This window comes from Sus scrofa, chromosome 5, assembly GCF_000003025.6.
Source record: "Sus scrofa isolate TJ Tabasco breed Duroc chromosome 5, Sscrofa11.1, whole genome shotgun sequence".
NCBI classification, from domain to species: domain Eukaryota; kingdom Metazoa; phylum Chordata; class Mammalia; order Artiodactyla; family Suidae; genus Sus; species Sus scrofa.
The window spans coordinates 22,992,628-23,015,776 of NC_010447.5; the positions used below are offsets into that span (position 1 = coordinate 22,992,628).

Consider the following 23,149-nt stretch of genomic DNA (forward strand, 5'->3'; position numbering starts at 1 on the left):
TCTTTGGTGGTTCCATACAAATTTTTAAATTTTTTATTCTAGTTCTATGAAAAATATCATTGATAAATTGATAGGGATTGCACTGACTCTGTAGATTGCCTTCAGTAGTATAGCTATTTTGACTATTTTGATTCTTTTAATCCAAGAACATGGTATATCTTTTTATCTTTCATTTCTTTCATCAGCATCATAGTTTTTGGAATACAGGTCTTTTACCTCCTTAGGTAGATTTATTCCTAGGTATTTTATTCTTTTTGATGCTATGGTAAATGGGATAGTTTCCTTAATTTCTCTTGCTGATCTATCATTATTAATGTATAGAAGTGGAACAGATTTCTGTGTATTAGTTTTGTATCCAGCAAACTACTAGAATTCATTGATGAGTTCTAGTAGTTCTAGTAGTTTTCTGGTAGCATCTTTAGTATTTTCTTCTATAGTATCTTGTCATCTGTAAATAGTTTTATGACTTCTTTTGCAATTTAGATTCCTTTTATTCCTTTTTCTTCTCTGATTTCTGTGGTTAGGATTTCCAAAACTACATGGAATAAAAGTGGCAGTAGTGGACATCCTTGTCTTATTCCTGATCTTAGTGGGAATTTTTTTAGCTTTTCACTATTGAGTATGATGTTAGCTGTGGGTTTGTCACATACGGCCTTTATTATGTTGAGGACTTTTTGCCCACTTTCTGGAGAGTTTTTATCATAAATGGATATTGAATTTTATTGAAAGCTTTCTCTGCATTTATTGCAATGATCGTGTGGTTTTTATTCAGTTTGTTAATGTGTTGTATCACAGTGACTGATTTGTAGATAGTGAAAAATCCTTGTATCCCTGGGATAAATCCCAGTTGATCATGAGGTATGATCCTTTTAATGTATTGTTGGATCCGATTTGCTAGTATTTTGTTGAGGATTTTTGCATCTGTGTTCATCAGTAACATTGGCCTGTAATTTTCTTTGTTAGTAGTATCTTTGTCTGGTTTTGGTACCAGGGTAATGGTAGTCTTATAGAATGAATTTATAAGTATTCGTTCCTCTGCAATATTTTGGAGGAGTTTCAGAAGGATAGGTGTTAACTCGTCCCTATTTTTCTTTTTTTTTTTAAACTCTCTTTGTTTGATAGAATTGGCCTGTGAAGCCATCCAATCCTGGATTTTTGTTTGTTGGGAGTTTTTTTTGTTGTTGTTGTTCTTTTTATGGCCACACCTACAACATATGGAATTTCCCAGGCTGGGGTCAAATTGGAGCTTCAGCTGCTGGCCTACAACACAGCCACAGCAATGCCAAATTTGAGCTGTGTCTGTGACCTACACCACACACAGCTCATGTCAATGCTGGATCCTTAACCCACTGAGCAAGGCCAGGGATCGAACCTGCATCCTTATGGATATTAGTTAGGTTTGTTACCACTGTGCCACAACAGGAACTCCTGTTGGGAATTTTTTAATCACAGATTCAATTTCAGTACTTGTAATTGTTCTGTTTATATTTTCTATTTCTTCCTGGTTCAATTTGTTTCATTGATCGTTTCAGTTTTCTTTCTTTCTTTCTTTTGTCTTTCTTAAGGCCACATCCTCAGCATATGGAGGTTCCCAGGTTAGAAGTCAAATCTGAGCTGTAGCCACTGGCCTATACCATAGCCATAGCAATGCCAGATCCCAGCCACATCTGCAACCTACACCACAGCTCATGGCAATACTGGATCCTTAACTTGCTGAGTGAGGCCAGGGGTTGAATCTGTGTCCTCATGGATGCTAGTCAGATTCATTTCCACTGAGCCACGACGGGAACTCCTCAATTGTTTCCTTAGTCTCTATTTATTTCTGCTCTGATCTCTTTGATTTCTTTCCTTCTATTAACTTTGGGTTTTATTTGTTCTTTCTCTAGATGCTTTAGGTGTAAGGCTAGGTTATTTATTGAGATTTTTCTTATTTCCTGAGTTAAGCTTGTATTGCTATAAATTTCCCTTTTAGAATTGCTTTTGCTGTATCCCATAGCTTTTGGATTATATTTTTATTTTCATTGTGTCTAGGTATTTTTTGATTTCCTCTGATTTCTTCAGTGATCCACTGGTTGCTTAGTAGCATATTGTTTAGTCTCCATGTGTTGTGTTTTTTAGGTTTTTTTTCTTGTAGTTGATTTCTAATCTCATAGCATTGTGGTCAAAAAAGATGCTTGATATGATTTCAATTTTCTTAAATTTATCAAGGCTTGCTTTGTGGCCCAGCATGTGATCCATACTGGAGAATATTCCTTGTGCACTTGAAAAGAATGTGTATTCTGCTGCTTTTGGATGGAATGCTCTATAAATATCAATTAATCTCATCTGATCTAATGTGTCACTTAAGGACTGTGTTTCCTTATTGATTTTCTGTCTCGATGATCTGTCCATTGATCTAAGTGGGGTCCCTCACTATTATTGTTACTATTTTATGTCTGTTAACATTTGCCTTATAATGAGGTACTCTTATGTTGGGTGCAGACATACTTCCAATTGTTTTATCTTCTTGGATTGAGCCCTTGGTCATTATAATGTCCTTCTTTATCTCTTGTAGCAACTTTAGTTTTAAAGTCTATTTTGGCTGATATGAGTATTGCTAGTCCAACTTTCTTTTGATTTCCATTTGCATGGAACACCTTTTCCATTCCCTCACTTTCAGTCTGTGTGTGTTTCTAAATCTGAAGTGGGTCTTGTAGATAGCATGTATACAGGTCTTTTTTTTTTTTTTTTTTTTTAATAATGAGGATGACAAATGGTTGCTTTTTTATTTATTTATTTATTTATTTTGTCTTTTGTCTTTTTAGGGCCACACCCACAGCATATAGAGGTTCCCAGGCTGGGGTCTCATTGGAGCTGTAGCTGCTGGCCTATACCACAGCCACATCAATGCCAGATCCAAGCCGCTTCTGCAACCCACAGCACAGCTCATGGCAATGCTAGATCCTTAACCCACTGAGCAAGGCCAGTGATTGAACCTACAACCTCATGGTGCCTAGTCAGATTTGTTTCTGCTGCACCACAACGGAAACTCCCAGGTCTTGTTTTTGTATCCATTCAGCCAGTCTATATTTCTTGGTTAGAGTGTTTAATCCATTTACTCTTTTTTTTTTTTTTTTGTCTTTTTAGGGCCACACCCACAGCCCTATGGCTAGGGGGTTCCCATATGGAGGTTCCCAAGTTAGAGGTTGAATCAGAGCTGTAGCTGCTGGCCTACACCACAGCCACAGCAACGCCAGATCCAAGCCACATCTGCAACCTACACCACAGCTCACGGCAATGCCAGATCCTTAACCCACTGAACAAGGACAGGGATTGAACCTGTGTCCTCATGGATGCTAGTCAGATTCATTTTTGCTGAGCCACAACAGGAACTCCTAATCCATTTACATTTAAGGTAATTGTCAATATGTGTGTTCTCAGTACCATTTTGTTAATTATTTTGGATTTACTATTTTAGATCTTCTTTCTTCCTTTCCTCTTTGCTTTCTTCTTTCCTCTTGTGATTTGATGACTGTCTTTACTGTTGCTTTTGGACTCCTTTTTCTTTTTGTGTGTGTATAGGTGTGTATCTTATAGATTTTTGGTTTGGGGTTCACCATGAGGTTTTATATCATGATAAGTTACTGATACCTTAATTTCAAATACTTTTCAAATGTCCTGCATTTGCACCCTCCTTCTCTCATGGTTTAGATATCATATTTGTGTGTGGATGATTTCCTACTTTTACTGTATTTTTAACCTTTACTAGTGAGCTTTTTCATTTTATAATTTTCTTATTTCTTGTTGTGACCTTTTCTTTTCCACCTGGAGAAGTTCCTTTAGCATTTTTTGTAAAGCTGTTTTGGTGGTGCTGAACTCTCTTAGCTTTTGCTTGTCTGTAAAGCTTTTGATTTCTCCATCAAATCTAAATGAGAGACTTGCTTAGGTAAAGTATTCTTGGTTATAATTTTTTTCCCTACATCACTTTAAATATATCATGCCACTCCCTCTGGTCTGCAGTTTCTGCTGAAAAATCAACTAATAACCTTATGGGTATTCCCTCGTATGTTATTTGTTGCTTTTCCCTGTTGTTTTTAATGTTTTCTCTTTAATTTTTGTCAGTTGAATTACTGTATGTCAGTCCTGTATGGGACTCTGCATTTCCTGGTGTTGGGTGACTGTTTCCTTTTCCATATTAGGGAAATTTTCAGCTATTATCTCTTCAAATATTTTCTCAGGCTCTTTCTCTCTTCTTCTTCCAGGGCCCCCATAATGTGAATATTGATGTGCTTGACATCGTTCCAGAGGTCTTTTAAACTGTCCTCATTTCTTTTCATTTTTTTTCTTTATTCTGTTCCACAACAGTGATCTCTACCACTCTTCCTTCCAGCCCACTTATCTAGCCTCATTTATTCTGCTATTGATTCCTTCTAGTGTGTTCAATTCTTTGCTTGTTTTTACATTTTCTAACTCCTTTTTTTTAGGGCTGCACCCACGGCATATGGAGGTTCCCAGGCTAGGGGTCTAATCAGAGCTGTTGCTGCTGGCCTATGCCAGATCCAAGCAACGCCAGATCCTTAACCCACTGAGCGAGGCCAGGGATCGAACCTCATGGTTCCTAGTTGGATTCGTTTCTGTTGCACCACAATGGGAACTCCCATTTTCTAACTCTTTGTTTAAAATTTCTTGTAACTTCTCTCATCCTGTGCATCTATTCTTTTCCTGGGTTCTTGGATCATCTTTTCAGCCATTACTCTGAACTCTTTTTAAGGTAGATTTCCATGTCACTTAGTTGTTCTTCTAGGGTTTTATCATGTTCCTTTGTCAAGAACATATTCCTCTACCGTCTTATTTTGTCTGAATTTCTATTTGTATTTTTACATATGTGGAAGGTTAGTTATGTTTCTCAACCTTGAAGAAGTTCCCTTCTATCCCCACAAAGGGAATGTCCTATGTGCACGAGCAGTACACTCCCTTCTTGTCACCTAAGGGCCAGGGACCAGCTGGTCCCAGGGTAGGTTCTGACCTGGTTTTTAGACTCACTTCCTCAGGCTGCAGGATTGTAGGATTGTAGTTTTCTTGCTTCTGGTCTCTGACCCTGGTGGGAGAGGCCAGTGCCTGCCCCCTGGAAGGTAGAGCTGAGTCTTGGCCCTCTGGTGGAGAGGACTGTATCAAAGGGCATGTCTAGAGATGGTTGTGGGCTCAGAGAGTCTTTAGGCAGCCTATCTCCTGATGGGTGGGGCTATGGTCCTACCCTCTTGACTGTCTGGCCTGGGGCATCCCAGCACTGGAGCTGATAGGCTGTTGAGTGGGGCCAGGTCTTGGTGCTATTTACCCAAGTAACATGTCTGCCTCCAGCATGAGTTCAAGTAGATGAACACTCCCCGATATTTCCACCACCAGCTGCCCCCAATACTGCATCCGCAGGAGACGCTCCAATACCAGCAGGTAGGTCTGGCCCAGGCTCCTATGAAGTCACTGCTTTTGCCTCAAGTCCTGGTGCACATAGACCTTTTATGCACTCTCCAAGGGTGGAGTGTCTGTTTCCCCTAGTCCTGTGGTGCTCCTGCACTCAAGCCCCATTGGCCTTCAAAGCCAAGTGCTCTGGGGGCTTCACCTCCCAAAGCCAGCACCCCCAGGCTGGGGAACCTGATGTGGGGCTCAGAATTCTCACTCTGTCTTGTTGTGGTTTCTCCTTTGTCGTTGGATGTAGACTATCTTTTTTGGTAGGTTCCAGTCTTCTTTATTGACGGTTATTCAGCAAGTTAGTTGTGATTTTGGTTTTCTCCTGAGAAGAGGTGAGCTCAAGGTCCTTCTACTCTGCCATCTTTGTCTCCAATCTTCTAAATGTCTGTGTTTTTAAAAAATGTTCACCAGCACCTAATGTTTCACTAGGGTGTGGGTCTACAGAGCTCCTCATGCTGCCATTCAGAAGTGAGGCCTCTCTTTCTTTTACTTTCACTAGTTACTTTAGAAACTACAATAGTATATACTAACTTTTTCAAAGGCTAACAATTGATATCTTTACTCTCTTTCTGAATAATACAAGGACCTTAGAACTGTTTGAAGTTTTAAAAAAAATCATATACATATATACACAAAGAATATGTATATTTCAAATACATATAAAATATATATATATCAAATATGTGTAAGTATGTACCTACTGTATTTATACAAACAAGAATGTGAAACAAAAATCAGCTGGTTACCTGCAGTTAAGCTGCCTGAGTTCACATCCTGTTTTTTTTCCTTTTTCTTTTTTGGCTGCCCCATGGCACATGGAGTTCCTGGGCCTGGGATCAGATCCAAGCCACAGCTATGACCTATGCTGCAGCTGTGGCAATGCTGGATCCTTCAACTCACTGTGCAGGCCAGAGATCAAACTTGCATCCTGGCACTGCCAAGATGCTGCCAGCCCCATTGCACCACAACAGGAACTCCTCCATTCCTATTTTTGCCACTTTCCAGCTGGTCAGTATGAACAGGTCCCTTAACTGCACTGCCCACCTAAGTTTCTTGAGCCAGAATTAAGATAGTGCTACCTCCCTCACTGATTTTTTGTGGTAATTAAATGAGCTAATGCATGTAAAGTGCCCTATATAGTATGTATGTACAGTGCCTGGCAAACAATAAGTGCTTAAGAGAAGGCAGCTCCTCTAGAAACGAATGGTAATTATTGGTGGTAATTACGATTTATTCACCCTCTGTCCTGGCAGTTCCTCTGTGACGAGGGTGCTGGTATTTCTGGTGACTACATTGACCGTGTGGATGAGCCCTTGTCCTGCTCTTACGTGCTGACCATTCGGACTTCTCGGCTCTGCCCTCACCCTCTCCTCCGGCCCCCACCCAGTACTGCTCCCCAGGCCATTCTCTGTCACCCTGCCCTGCAGCCTGAGGAGTACATGGCCTACATCCAGAGGCAAGCTGGTGAGTAATCAAACAGAGGAAAGGGAGGCATGGGGAGGGAAATGCAGAAGATAAATTACTCAAGAGCCCAGAGGACCATGTCCCTGTCCCCCTACACGCTGTCTTCAGTAGACTCGGAGCAGAATGGAGACACAGCCAGAGACGGACTGCAAGACCTGGACCCTCCAACGTGGAGTGAGACCAAGCCTGGGGTGGGACCCACAAAGAAAACAGGTAGGCCCTTGTTTCTCCTGTTCCGTGGAACGTGTCTGCATTTTTCCCCTTCTCCAGTCTTATTATCCTGTATGCCCCTGACTGTTGAGGTGGGATTAAAAAGTACCATGGGCTCTACCCTCTTAATAATAGAGGAGGGGAATGTACTCCATTCTGTGTGCTCCCTTCTGTTCCTCCCCTCCTCTCAGTGTCCTCCTTGGTCTCTGTATCCCAGGTGCAAGCCCAGCCAAGGAGGACAGTAAGGAATCAGATTTCTGGAAGATGCTTCATGAGCCAGAAGAACAGGCCCCAGAAGGGGAGGAGGCGCAGGCTGAGGTGAGAGCCAGCTTCCTAGCCGTTTCTCTGATGAGGCTGAACCTGGGCTTTGGGTTGGAGGGCCACTCGCGCTGAGGTCATTACGAGATGACCTCCATCTACCCAGGATGCAAGGATATACCCAGAGTCATTGCCTTAAGGGTATGGTTGGCATACAGAAGCCTGTGTGCTTGACTCTGCCCTTTTCCCACCAGGAGCAGGAGCCAAATCTTGAGGCTGCAGATCCAGTGCCAGGCTCTCCCGATGGTGAGTGAACCCTCCATGGCTCCTTTACCACTTGAATGTCTTTTCAGGTGGGTGCGGGTGGGATGAGGATAGAGCTAAACACTGGGAGGGAGGATGGGCAGCCAGGCCAGCAGCAGAGGCATTTTGATAGGAGTTAGTGCTCTTTCTAGACAACAGTTCTATTCTCGGGAGGTAGCAGAACACAGTGGTTCCACCACTTGCTGACTTCAGCATCTCAGTTTCTTTACCCATAACATGTGGGTGATAACCCCTACCTTAGGGAGTTATTGTGGGAAAAAATAAAAATGAATCTAGTTCACAGTACCATGCCAGGAACAGAGTAGAGAAATAGTTGTATATGTTTGTGGAAAGGGGAGAACAGGATCCAGGGAAGAGGAGCCCTTGGCTCCAGAATCTCTTCTGTAGACCTAAACACTGCAGTGATTGCCAGGAGGGCCTCAGCGGTGCATCAAAGAGCAGAGGACTCGGCAGCTTGTTAGCCTCCTTCTGTCTCTCACCTGTGAGGCCCCCTTAGGCCACCTAAATGCTTTCTGGAGGGGTATGTTGGTCCCTATTGCAAGGACAAGGCGGGTAGTTCCTGGAGGCAGGGACCATGTCCTTCCTTGGCCTCCTCAACTCCTCTCCTTAGGAAGTCGAAATAGAATTTAAGACACAATTAGTCCATTCCTCTTCTTTCATCTCAGATTTTCAGAACAATGTGCAGGTCAAAGTCATTCGGAGTCCCGCAGACTTGATTCAGTTGATAGAGGAGCTGAAGGGTGGAACAAGAAAGGTATGGGCCCTGCTCCAGGGAGGGGTAGAACCTTGCTCCCTGCTGGGAGCATTCGGAAATCCGCCCCTGCCAGGGCCCGGAGAGAGCTGCCTCCCGCGTCCCTGGCGACCACATCCCAGCCCGTTTATCTGCCCCCAACCAGGTGTCTCTACAGAAACCCCAACCACCCACTGTCTGCCTCTCTCTCCCAATCCCCACCCACCCAGGGGAAGCCAGATGCAGGCCAAGAGCAGCCTGCAGACGGTGCCACAGAAGCCCCTCCCAGGGAACCAGAGGTGAAGGAAAAGAGTGACCCAGAACATCAGAACGAGGTGGAAGAGGAGGACGACGATGAGGATGAAGACGATGAGGATGAACGGCAGTTGCTGGGGGAATTTGAGAAGGAACTGGAAGGGATACTGCTCCCATCAGACCGAGACCGGCTGCGTGCCGAGGTGAAGGCTGGCATGGAGCGGGAGCTGGAGAACATCATCCAGGAGGTAAGCTCTGCTCTTCCTCCTGCAGCTTCGGCTGCTGCCCACACTTATGGATGGCACAGGCCCAGGGGCCAGAAGAGAACAAAGAGCAGCGCCTCAGCTGCCTGGGGCACAGGACAGGGTGCCCCGAACTGCTAGTTGTTTACTTAAACAGGAGGGATGGTGGGGAAGGGGATCAGAGAGAAGGATGAGGCTTAGTTACCCTCCTATAGAGCACAGACCACCCCTCTCACTCCCCAGACTCTTGACTTTCCACTCCCACCTTGGGTCTCCCAGACAGAGAAAGAGCTGGACCCAGATGGGCTGAAGAAGGAGTCGGAGCGTGATCGGGCTATACTGGCCTTGACATCCACTCTCGACAAACTCATCAAAAGGCTAGAGGAAAAACAGAATCCAGAGCTGTTGAAGAAGCACCGGAAAAGGAGGGTTATCCCCCAAAAGCCTCCCCCGTCTCCCCAGCCATCAGGTGAGAGCTGTCAGGCAGAAAGGAATGGCCAAGTCCATCATCTGTAGCCCTTCTGAGAATGCTCACTTTTTCTGGAACACTGTCCTCACGCTTGCTTTCTTCCCAACACCTCCATCCTTTTGCCTGGTGACCTCCTGGTCATCCCTTTGGGAAGCAGCTTTTAGTGTCTGACTGGCGCACTTGCCTGGCTCTTTCTCAGCCTGCTCCTGTAAACCCAGTGCCTAGCACTTTGCTCCCACCTTGTGGGTGATCGGTAGATATTTACTGAATGACAGTGGGCCTGTGCGCCGAAGACCTCACATCTGTGATGGATGCTGCCTATCGGTAGTTAGAAGGGCACGGGGAGTGCCCCAGCTGGCATGGTGTGAATGGGCAGCCCAGCTGCTCATAAGTCAGCTGCATGGCAGACTTGAACTTCCCTTCCTCTTGTACCTCTTGTGTCCCTCCATGAGTCCTATGGGTGCAGAGATCCATAGGAGTAGGTCTATGGAAATGTCCTAGTTCCAAACCATCTGTCCCGCTATGTCTATTATAAACATTGAAATGTCTTTCAATTCCCAACATGTGGGGTGCCAAACCACAGTTCTCCCACCTGCTTCTTAAAACGTCTTTGTAGGCCCAGGTGGCCCGATTTTTGCATCAGAAGACACGGTCATTTTCCTGTAGGTGATGGGCAGACTTATTGGGTCCAGAGGAAAGAAGGGAGACTGCCGCTGGTGGAGGGAGCTTTACCGGCTGGAATGGGGTGGAGGGAGATGGATACTCATTTATCTTGAGCGCTGGCTCCTCTTAAGTGTTTGGGATGGAATAACTGCCAAAAGCAACTGATGGCTTAGGAAGAGGTGACCATCACAGCCCCTAACCCTGGAGTCACAGCTCTGCTTTGTGTCTCCCTGCGTGTCTCCCCCTCTAAGAGGAGGATCCTGAACACAGAGTCCAGGTCCGGATCATCAAGCTCCGTCACGGAGGCCCCAATCGGGATCTGACTGTCCTCCAGATGAAACCAGAAAACCCACAGCTGAAACAAATCGAGGGGCTGGTGAAAGAGCTGCTGGAGAGGGAGGGACTCACAGCTGAAGGTGGGCCCTGGAGGGCGGGCTGGATTCAGAGCTGTTGGAAGGGCTTGCTGCCAGAAGTGGAGGGGCTGGGGACCCGGGGGCAAAGAACCTGCACTGAAGCTCCCCACCCTTCCTCTCCTCTCACTGCCCATTCTGCTCCTTTCCAGGGAAAATTGAGATCAAAATTGTCCAACCAGGGACGGAAGGGACTGAAGAGGATGCACGTTGGCTGACTGATGAGGACACAAAACACCTCAAGGAGATTTTCTTCAATATCTTGGTGAGAAGCGTCCCGGACTCCAGCCTTCCCTCTCCCCCAGCAGGCTGGTTTGGGGTCCAGCAGGCACCTCCCAGCCTCACCACTGTCTGAGCCTAAGTTTCCTCAAACATAAGAAGCGGTGTTGGTTCTGGGCATTGGGTCCTCAGCAAGAGCCCCACAAGGGGCTGGGTGGGTGGGTGTGTAGGTGTGTGTTTGTGTGCCTGTGTGTGTGTGTCTGCCTGCTCCTGCCTTCCTCACACCTGCTGGCCCAGGATCCTCCAGCACCCAGTGGCTCCCTCGGCTCCCGCTCACCCTCACACCCTCCTACCAGGTGCAGGGAGCTGAAGAGGTGCAGAAAGAGCGGCAGCGGCAGAAGAAGCTGGAGAGCAATTACCGCCGGGTGTGGGGCTCCCGCGACGGGGAGGGCACGGGGGACCTGGACGAATTTGACTTCTGAGACCGCCACTGTCGGCTCGCCAAGGAGTCCAGAGTCTTCCTAGACTGGCCCTGCCTCCTCCCCTCACCCCTACTCCCCAGGGCCCTGAAGGCAAAATAGCAGAGGAGAGCTAAGCTGTGAAGCTGTGCCTTCGAGGCCCACCTGGGGATGTGAGGGACCCCGGGAGGAGTGCTGCTGCTGCTGCTGCTGCTGAGAGCCGTCCTCAAGACCTCCCAGGCCTGTGAGATCTGCTCTCCCAGGCTTCTCCCCCCTACTCACTTCCTTTTCTCCCCAGCTTCCCCTGTTGCCGTTCTCCAACTTAGGGGTTCATTTCCCCCCTTACCGAGAGCGTGGCGAGATCTTTTGAGTGAGTAGAGCAGGGGGAGCAAGAAGCGTGGGGGCAGATCAGCAGGCCCTGAGAGGCCGGCCCCCACCCCTGCCCCACTATTGTCACCTTCCCCTCTTTCCCCAGATTGGCTAGGGATGTCTTGCCCTTGCCCTTTCCACACTGTTCCCTACAATCTGTGCTTCTGAGTTGAGGCACTTTCCCTCTGTTGCTAAGAAAATGGAAAGAAAGTTGCCCATCACCACCTCTGACACAATCCTGTGAGAAGGATGGGCTACAGCCCCACTCACCATGTTCTTGAACAATCAGGTTTCTAAATAAAGAACTGGACCATCAAATCATCAATCCCTTTTTTCTTTGGGGGAGGTAGGTGGGGTAGGGGCTAGGGAGGGAGGAGACTTGGTGGTCTCAGGATGGAGGGCACACTCTCTGATCCACAGGCTCCACAGTCCAGACATAGCAGTGGGGCTGGGGTACGCAGGAGGAGACCAGCACAGCAAAACACAGCCCAGACTGAAACACCTCCAGTGCTGGTGTCCCTTCTTTTCCTCATCTGTCCATTTCTTTTTTTTTTTTTTTTTTTTTTTTTTCGTCTTTTTGCTATTTCTTGAGCCGCTCCCGCGGCATATGGAGGTTCCCAGGCTAGGGGTTGAATCAGAGCTGTAGCCACCGGCTTACGCCAGAGCCACAGCAACATGGGATCCAAGCCGCGTCTGCAACCTACACCACAGCTCACGTCAACGCCGGATCGTTAACCCACTGGGCAAGGGCAGGGACCGAACCCGCAACCTCATGGTTCCTAGTCGGATTCGTTAACCACTGCGCCACGACAGGAACTCCCATCTGTCCATTTCTGTTCTTCTCTTCTACCCCTTTATAGCCCAAAAGCCACAAGGTATATATGTGGAGTTACCCCACCACAGGGATCATCCTGCTGACATCATGCTGTAGACTCCATCCCCACACCCGCCAGCCATACCACTTCATTTCCCAGAAAAGACCTCTACTTTTCGTCATGCCCAGAGAGAGAGCTGCTACCCACACAGGCCAACCTCCTAGTATGCCAGTGGCGGTAGGTGGCCCTGAGTAGGTGTCTCCATCTCTTCCTCACTACAAATCTGGGTCCCCCACCTCTCCCATTTTCTCCTCTTGCTCTGCATTTCTTAGGTTTGCAGCATTTCTGCTGAAGACTCCACTGACTCACAAGATCAGTTATAGAGGGCAATGAACTTCCAGTCTCCAAAAGTGGAAGGGAGAATTCACCTGTCACTGAAGAAGCTGTATGAAGCTAAAATAGATAATTGTACTGGCCTCAGGTAGTTTTGAGGATTGAATGAAATACAGTGTGTGTCACTCTCTTAGCACAGTATCTGGTCCACAGGAAGTGCTCAATAGCATAACAACCCAGCTGCTGAGTTCTGAGGAAACTAGATGGTACTTGGAGGCAGGAGTTGTAGAAGGAGGGAGTTCCCATCATGGCTTAGCAGAAACAAGTCTGACTAGTATCCATGAGGACACAGGTTCAATCCCTAGCCTTGCTCAGTGGGTTAAGGATCCAGTGTTACCACGAGCTGTGGTGTAGATTGCAGATGCGGCTCAGATCCTGTGTGGCTGTGGCTGTGGCATAGGCTGGCAGCTGTAGCTCTGATTTGACCCCTAGCCTGGGAACCTCCATATGCTGTGGGTGGAGCCCTACAAAGATAGATAGATAGATAGATAGATAGATAGATAGATAGATAGATAGATAGATAGATAGTTGTATAAGGAATCCCAAAAGCTGATCAGAAGCTACAGTAGAATCTTTTAGAATGAGAGGGTGGGAAGAGGCTGGGGCAGGAGGATTACCTTTGATTTGATAGGAGTAGAGTTAATATCATCGGAAAATAGAGTTCTACAGATAGACTTAATTGATACCTTAAAAACCCAGAATACACATTCAAGTGCACATGGAACATTCTCTAGGATAGGCACATACTAGGACACAAAACAAGCCTCAACAAATTTAATAGAAATTTCAGGCTTTTTTTTTTTTAATGGCTGCACCTGTGACATATGGAAGTTCCCAGGCTAGGGGTTGAATTAGAGCTACAGCCGCTGGCCCACACCACAGCAATGCAGGATCCGAGCTGCATCTGCGACCTACACCACCGTTCATGGCAACCCTGGATCCTTAACCCACTGAGCAAGGCCAGGGATTGAACCTGCATCCTCAAGGGTACTAGTTGGGTTTGTTCCTGCTGAGCCACAATGGGAACTCCTCAAGCATCTTTTCTGACCACAGTGGCATGAAACTAGAAATCAAACACAGAGAAATGGAGGTTGGGGAAGGATTATATGGAGAATAAACAACATGCTACTAAAAAAAAAAAAATCAATGGGTCAATGATTAAATCAAAGAGGACATTTAAAAATATCTTGAAGCAAATGACAATGAAAACACAACCATACAAAAATCTATGGGATACAGCAAAAGCAGTCTCTTAGAGGGAAGGTCATAGCAATACAGGTCTTCCTCAAAAAAGCAGAAAAATCCCAACTTAACCTACCACTTTAAAAAAAAATTGAAAAAGAAGAACATACAAAACCTAAAGTCAATAGAAGAAAGGAAATAATAAGGAAATACTAGAGAAAGTTAAAAAAATACAAAAAGTGAATAAAACTAAGAGCTAGTTTATGGAAAAGGTAAAAATCAACAAACATCTGGCCAGGCTCATCAAGAAGAGAGGACCCAAATAAGAAATGAAAGAGGAGAAATAAAAACTGATACTGCAGACATAAAAAAATCATACCACCACAAATAATTATACGCCAGCAAACTGGACAACCTAGAAGATATTGACAAGTTTATAGAAACATACATCTTAACCAAAATGAACCAAGAAGAAATGGATAATTTGAATGGGCCAATCACTAGAAGTGAAATAGAATCTGTAACTTAAAAAACTCCCTGCAAACAAAGGTCTAGGGCCAGGTGGTTTAATGGCAAATTCTACCAAACATACAAAGAAGAACTTACACTGATCTTCTCAAACTCTTCCAAAAGACTGAAGAGGAGGGAACACTCCCGAAGTCATTCTATGAAGCCACCAACATCCTGATACCAAAACCAGACAAAAGATATTACCAAAAAAGAAAATTACAGGAGTTCCTGCTATGGTATAGCAGGTTAAGGATCTGGTGTTGTCTCTGCAATGGTGTGGGTTCGTTTCCCAACCCAGCATAGTGAGTTAAGGATCTGGCATTGTCATAGCTGTGGCTCAGATTCAGTTTCTGGCCCAGGAACTTCCATATGCCCTGGTGCTGCCAAAGAAAAGAAATAAAAAATTATAGGCTAGTATCTTTGATGAAGATAGATGCAAAAATTCTCAACAAAACATTAGCAAATCAAATCCAACAACACACATAAAAAATCATGCATTATGATCAAGATGGATTTATCCTAGGGTCACAAAGATGGTTCAACATATGCAAATCAATGTGATGTACCACATCAACAAAAGAAAAGACAGAAACCACATGATCATCTCAATAGGTACATAAAATGCATTTGAAACAAATGGGACCTAATAAAACTAGTAAGTTTTTGCACAATTAAGGAAACCATAAACAAAATGCAAAGACAACCTAAGGAATGGGAGAAAATATTTGCAAATGATGAAACTGATGAGGGCCTAATTTCCAAAATATACAAATAGTTCATACAATTCAATAACAAAATATCAAAAAATGGGCAAAAGACCTAAACAAATATTTCTCCAAAGAAGACTCAGATATACATATATATTCTTTTCCATTTTCCATACAGATGACCAACTAGCACATAAAAAGATGCTCATCGTAATTATTAGAGAAATGCAAATCAAAACTATAATTAAGTATTACCTCACACCAGTCAGTATGACCATTATTAAAAGGCCTAGGAGTTCCCATCGTGGCTCAGTGGAAATGAATCTGACTAGTATCCATCAGGACACAGGTGTGATCCCTGGCCTTGCTTAGTGGTTAAGGATCTGGCATTGTTGTGAGCTGTGGTGTAGTTTGCAGACAGAGCTCAGATCTGGCATTGCTGTGGCTGTGGTGCAGGCCAGAGGCTACAGCTCCGATTTGACCCCTAGCATAGGAACATCCATATTCTGCAGGTGCAGCCCTAAAAAGACAAATAATAATAAATTTTGGAGAGGATATGGAGAAAAGAGAATCTTCTTACACTGTTGGTGGGAATGTAAATTGGTGCAGCCACTGTGGAGAACAGTATGAAGGTTCCTCAAAAAACTAAAAATGTAGTTGCCATATGTCCCAGCAATCCCACTCTTGGGCAAATATCTAGACAAAACTGTAATTTGAAAAGATATACATAACCCTATGTTCATGGCAGCACTATTTACAACAGCCAAGAACAAAGGAAACAATCCACATATCCATCGATAGATGAATGGATATAGAAGATGTAGTATACAGACACATTGGAATATTACTCGGCCATTAAAAAGAATAGACTAATACCATTTGCAGCAACATGGATGGACCTAGAATAAAGTAAGCAAAGTAAGTCAGAAAGAGAAGGACAAATACTATAGGTTATCACTTGCATGTGGAATCTAAAATATGACAAATGAACATATCTACAAAACAGAAACAGACTCACAGACATAGAGAACAGACTTGTGGTCACCATAGGGGAGAGGCAGTGGCAGAGAAGAAGGATTGAGAGTTTAGAATTAGCAGGTGCAAAATAGTATGTATGTATATGTGTGTGTGTGTGTGTGTATATATATATATATATATATATATATGACGGACAAAAAAGTTCCTACTATACAGCACAAGGAACTATATTCAATATCCTGTGATAATCCAAAATAGAAAAGAATATGAAGAATATATATGTATATCTGAGTCACTTTGCTGTATAGCAAAAATTAACGGAACATTGTAAATCAACTACAATAAAAAATTTAAAGTACTTGATAAAATTCAATATCCATTTGTGATAAAAACTCTTAGCAAAATAGGTTTATAGGGAACATATCTCAACCAATAAAAGCTATTTATGACAAACTCACAGCTAACACAAAGTTCAATGGTGAAAAGCTGAAAGCTTTCCAGGTTAAAATCTGGAAGAAGACAAAGATGCTCACTCTCACTACTTGTATTCAGCATAGTACTGGAAGTCCTAGCTACAGCAATCAGACAAGGAAAAGAAATAAAAGATATCCAAATTGGAAAGGAAGAGATAAAATTGCCATTATATGCAGATAGCATGATACTACATATGAAAAACCATAAAGACTCCACACAAAAACTACTAGAACTGATAAACAAATTCAGCAAGGTAGCAGGATACAAGATATTTTTTTCTTTTTTTGTCGGGGGAGGCAGCACGTGCACCTGCAGCATATGGAAGTTCCCTAGCTAGTGGTCAAATCCGAGCTGCAGCTGCCAGCCTACACCACATACATGTTGGATCCAAGCAGCTGGTGTCAACACCAGATGCTTAACCCACTGAGCAAGGACAGAAATCCTCATGAACACTGTGTTGGGTTCTTAACCCACTGAGCCACAATGGGAATTCTGAGGATACAAGATTAACATACATAAATCTGTTGCATTTCTTTACACTAAAAATGAAATATCAGCAAAGTAAAAAACCAATTCCTTTTAAAATCACATTTTAAAAAATACTTAGGAATAAACCTGACCAAGGAGTTGAAAAACTTATATGCTGAGAACTATAAAATATTGATGGAAAAATTAAAGATTACTTGAAGAAATGGAATGATATCTTGGATTGGAAGAATTAATATTGTTAACATGGCCAGACTACCCAAAGCAATCTACAGATTTTAATGTGATTCCTATCGAAGTACCCATGACATTTTTCTTTCTTCTTTCTTTGGCCACACCCACAGCATGCAGAATTTCACGGGCCAGGGTTCAAATCCATGTCACAGCAGCAACATGAACCACAGCAGTGACAATGCCAGATCCTTAACCCACTGGACCACCACGGAACTTCCTCATGACATTTTTCACAGAACTAGAAAAAACAATCCTAAAATGTATATGGAACTATAAAAGATCCAGAATGGCCAAAGCAATCCTAAAGAAAAGAGAACAAAGCAGGTGGCACTGTATAATCCTCCCAGACTTCAGATAATACCACAAAACTACAATAACCAAAACAGCATGATAAACAACAAGGTCCTACCATGTAACACAGGGAACTATATTCAATATCCTGTGATAAATCATAACAGAAAAGAATATGAAAAAGAACATATATAAATGAATCATTCTGCTGTACAGCAGAAATTAACACAATATTGTAAATCAACTATACTTCAATAAAATTTTTAAAAGAAAAAAACAGCATTTTATTGCCACAAAAACAGACATATGGATCAATGGAAGAGAAGAGCCCAGAAATAAACCCATACCTACGGTTAATTAATGTTTGACAAAGGAGACAAGAATATGCAATGGAGAAAAGACAGTCTCTTTAGCAAGTGGTGTTAGGAAACATGGACAGCTGCACCTAAACAATGAAGTTAGCACATACCCTCACACTATACATAGAAATAAAGTCAAAATGACTTTAAGACTTAAACAGATATGACACCATAAAACTCCTAGAAGAGGAGTTCCTGTCGTGGCGCAGTGGTTAACGAATCCGACTAGGAACCATGAGGTTGCGGGTTCAGTCCCTGCCCTTGCTCAGTGGGTTAACGATCCGGCGTTGCCGTGAGCTGTGGTGTAGGTTGCAGACGTGGCTCGGATCCCGCATTGTTGTGGCTCTGGCATAGGCCAGTGGCTACAGCTCCAATTTGACCCCTAGCCTGGGAACCTCCATATGCCCTGGGAGCAGCCCAAAGAAATAGCAAAAAAGACCAAAAAAAAAAAAAAAAAAAAAAAAAATCTCCTAGAAGAGAACATAGACAAAATACTCTGACATAAATAAATCATGGAAATGTTTCTTATGTCATTCTCCCAAAGCAATAGAAATAAAAGCGAAACTAATAGGATCTAATCAAACTTACAAGCTTTTGCACAGCAAAGAAAATCATAAACAAAATGAAAAGACAACCTAAGAAATGGAAGAAAATATTTGCAAAGATGCAACTGACAATGGCTTAATTTCCATATTATACAAATAGCTCATAAACCTCAAAAAAAATTGAAAAGTAGGCAGAAGAAGCCACATGGGAAAATGCTCAACATCACTAATTATTAGAGAAATACAAATAAAAGCTACAATGAAGTATCACTTCACACAGGTTAGAATGGCCATCATTAACATGTCTACAAATAACAATTGCTGGAGACTGGAGTTCCCGTTGTGGCTCAGTGGTTAACGAATCCGACTAGGAACTATGAGGTTGCAGGTTCGATCCCTAGCCTTGCTCAGTGGGTTAAGGATCTGGTGTTGCCATGAGCTGTGGTGTAGGTCACAGATGCAGCTCAGATCTGGCATTGCTGTGGCTCTCGTGTAGGCCGGCAGCTACATTTCCGATTGGACCCTTAGCCTGGGAACCTCCATATGCCACAGGAGAGGCCCTAGAAATGGCAAAAAGACAAAAAAAAAAATTGCTGGAGAGGATAGTGGAGAAAAGGAACCCTCCTTCACTGTTGATGGGAATGTAAATTGGTATAACTACTATGGAAAGTCTGAAAGAAAAAGACAAATGTCATATGATATAATTTATATGTGGAATCTAAAATATGGCACAAGCGAACCATCTACAAAAGAGAAACAGACTCATAGACATGGAGAACAGACTTGTGGTTGCCAAAGTGGAGGGTGCAGGGAGTGGGATAGACCAGGAGTTTGAGGTTAGTAGATACAAACTATTATATGTAGAATGGATAAGCAATGAGGTCCTGCTATATTGCACAGGAAACTACATCCAGTCTCTTGGGGCAGACCATGATGTAAGAGAACATAAGAAAAGGAATGTATATATAAATATGATGGGGTCATTTGTCTGTGTAACAGAAATTAGCACAACATTGTAAGTCAACTATACTTTAATTAAAAAAAAGAAAAAAAATTTAAAAAAAGAAAAGTAGGCAGAAGACTTAAATAGACATTTCTCCAAAGAAGACATTACCGATGACCAATATGTACCTGAAAAGATGCTCAAAATCCCTAATTATTAAAGAAATGCAAATCAAAACTACAATGAAGTATCACGTCAAACCAGTCAGAATGGCCATCGGGTGTTTTTTTGTTTTTGCTTTTTATGGCCCCATGTGAAGCATATGGAAGTTCCCAGGCTAGGGGTTGAATTGGAGCTACACCTGCTGGCCTACACCACAGCCACAGCAACGTGGGGTCTGAGCCAAGTCTACAACCTACAACACAGCTCCCAGTAACACTGGATCCTTAACCCACTGAGCGAAGATCCACATCCTCATGGATACTAGTCGGGGTTTGTTAACCACGGAGGCATGGCAGGAACTCCCAGAATGGCCATCATTTAAAAGTCTACAAATAGGAGTTCCCGTCGTGGTTCAGTGGTTAATGAACCAGACTAGTATCCATGAGGATACCAGTTTGATCCCTGGCCTTGCTCAGCAGGTTAAGGATCCCCCATTGCTGTGGCTGTGGCGTAGGCTGGGAGACACAGCTCTGATTCAACCCCTAGCCTGGCAACCTCCATATGCTGCGGGTGTGGCCCTAGAAAGACAAAAGATAAATAAAATAAAATAAAACAAAATAAAATAAAGACTACAAATAATAAATGCTGAAAAGGGTGTGGAGAAAAGGGAACCCTCCTACACTGTTGGTGCAGCCACTATAGAAAATAGTATAGAGGTTTCTCAAAAATCTAAAAAGAGAATTGCCAAACGACCTAACAATCCCACTCCTGGGCATGTATCTGCAGAGAACGCTAATTCAAAAAGATACATGCAGGAGTTCCTATTGTGGCTCAGCAGAAACAAATCTAACCAGCATCCATGAAGACGCAGGTTCCATCCCTGGTCTCCTTCAGTGGGTTAAGGATCCGGCATTGCTGTGAGCTGTGGTATAAAGTCACAGATGAGGCTCAGATCTGACATTGCTGTGGCTCTGGCGAAGGCCAGCAGAAACAGCTCTGATTAGACCCCTAACCTGGCAACTTCCATATGCCTTGGGTGCAGCCCTAAAGAGCCAAAAAAAAAAAAAAGATACACGCACCCCAATGTTCACAGCAGTACTATGTATAATAGCCAAGTCATGGAAGCAACCTAAATATCCATCAACAGATGACTGGATAAAGATACACACACACACACACACACACACACACACACACACACACACACGAATATTATTCTGCCATAAAAAAGAATGAACTAAAGTCATTTGCATAAGTCAGAATGAGAAAGATATTGTATGGTATTACTTATATGTGGAATTTAAAATATGGTACAAATGAACTTACAGAAACAGACTCACAGACAGAAAACAAACTTATGGTCACCAAAGGGGAAAGGGGGTGAGGGAAGGACAAATTCGGCATTTTGGTTTACTAGATACAAACTTCTATGTACAAAAGAGATAAACAACAAGGTCTTACTGTATATCATAGGGAACTATATATATATATATCCTGTAATAAACCATAAAGGAAAATATGAAAAAGAATATATACATGTTTAACTGAATCACTTTGCTGTACACCAGTAACTAACACAACATTGTAAAGCAACTATACTCCCCCCAAAAATCAAAATTTTTGAGGAGTTCCTGCAGCAACATAGTAGGTTAAGAATCTGACTGCAGTGGCTTAGGTCGCTGCTGAGGCATGGGTTTGATTTCCGGCCCAGTGCAGTGGGTTAAAGGATCTGGCATTGCCACAGCTGCAGCTCAGACTCAATCCCTGGCCCAGGAATTTTCATATGCCATGGGATCGCTAGGTTCAATCATTTTGTACTTTCAGTAATACACTCCTTTTTACTTTCCTTTGGTTTCTGGTAAAAACTCTCATGGAGAAGGTTGATCTACCCCAGCTGTGCTAAGACAAAGAGGGAAGCAGGGTGTGTGGCAGATGGAACCAGGAGGGGATGAGGAAGAGGGGATGGCAGATGGCAGTGTGGGAATCTGGGTGAGGACACCAAGGGAGAGGTGGTGGTAGCAGCTCTCCTTCAGCCCCCAGGGCATCCCCTTCTAGAGTCCTATTCTGCACAGTCTGGAGGACCCTATGTTCTGTCACCCCATCCACAGCCACCCTTTATATTTTCCACAGGCCAAGATGCAGCCCGTGACAAAAAAATAAGCCAGTGGAACACTTAGTGTCGGGATTTGATGTGGGGGTGCGGACACCTTGACCACCTTTCACCACTGGGAACTGAAAGGAACTTCCGACTGGACTGTGGTCATTTTATTCTCTCCAGGGTTCTTATTTCCTCCCACAGGCTCTCACATTCTCGAACTTCTGAGTAAAGGAGTGAGATTTTGCCATCAAGAAGGAAAGTGTGGGGATGCACAAGGGGATTGCAGGGTCTTTGATGAAAGGGAGGAGGGGTGGCTGGGTCTTCCAGTTGAATCTTCTTTGCTACTTCCCTCCTCCTCTTGCTTTGCCCTCCCAGACCACACACCTGCATGTGCACCTGTCACTGCACCTGCACCCTTGAATCCACCTTTTCCTGAGTCAGACTGCTGTGCTGGGTGGTCACCCAGCCTAGGACCCTGTAGTGAGGAGGACCTGGGCCCATTCCTGCAACCACACCTCATTAGCTCAGTGGTGCATCTGCACCTGAATGTCCCTTGTGGGGCTGAGGGGTGCAGAGGGCTGGAACCAACTCTACTGGAAGACGCTGGACCACAGACTGGTTTGTCAAGGTGGCTAACAACACACACGTGGCTGTGCCCAGCCTGCACAGGCCGCTGGCCCAACACTACCCCACCTGGCCCCCCTACCAGGTCAAATGCTTTCAGCTCCACACAAGCAACAGCAAGACCGGCTACGTGCTGAACCACCAAATGCTGCATGCAGCTCTTGGCAGCGGCGCTAGCCTCAGGCTGCTGTGACTTCACAGTCCTGTGAATAGGATGGGTGGGCAGAGGTTGGCCTTAGCTGGACATGGATTTTGCAACCACACTTCATTAGCACATCTGCAGCTGATGCTGGCGTTAGCTGGAGGAACCTCATGGCTGGGAGATCTCCAACCTCTTCCCTCCCGGCCAGGAGAGGGACCCCTACAAGCTCTGCCTCTGGTACCAGGTGCTCAAAGTGTGGAGGCTGGCCTGGAGCAGTCCTCCGGGGCTGATGCTGGAGCCCTTACCAGGTGCCCTCTGAACGGATACTTCAGATCCAAAACTATCCTAGCTTCTCAGCTGTTCAAGCAGCCCCCTCCCCTGTCTTCTTCTCTAAGCTTCACCCCCCAACTCCTTCCCAGAACAGGAGCCATCTTGGGAGTCAGTGACGTCTCTGCTCCCGGGATCCCCACTGTTGCTCTGACCTGCCTGTCTCCTTCCACTAAATGAACCTGCAACTGTTGTACATGATGGAGTATTTGACTTGCCACCTCCGTGCCCTGCCCCCAGGCACCATGCCGCCAGCCCCAGCAGGAGGCACCCTCCCTGGCCCTCTCCCACCTCCAGTCCCCCACCTTGACCAAGGCCATTCCCTGACCCACCTCTTCAAGAACAGACCAGCAGCTCACCCCC

General features: G+C 44.4%; 1 protein-coding gene across 1 annotated transcript in view; it reads left to right on the plus strand.

Moving 5' to 3' along the window:
• Positions 1-11,837, plus strand: part of OS9 (OS9, endoplasmic reticulum lectin) — a 46,562-nt gene extending 34,725 nt beyond the window's left edge. The window contains 10 exon segments of the mRNA XM_021091889.1: positions 6,699-6,909; positions 7,021-7,122; positions 7,337-7,437; positions 7,632-7,683; positions 8,367-8,455; positions 8,662-8,934; positions 9,208-9,397; positions 10,312-10,476; positions 10,623-10,735; positions 11,046-11,837. Of these exon segments, the coding sequence (XP_020947548.1) occupies positions 6,699-6,909; positions 7,021-7,122; positions 7,337-7,437; positions 7,632-7,683; positions 8,367-8,455; positions 8,662-8,934; positions 9,208-9,397; positions 10,312-10,476; positions 10,623-10,735; positions 11,046-11,171 (1,422 nt within the window). The 3' untranslated portion in view covers positions 11,172-11,837.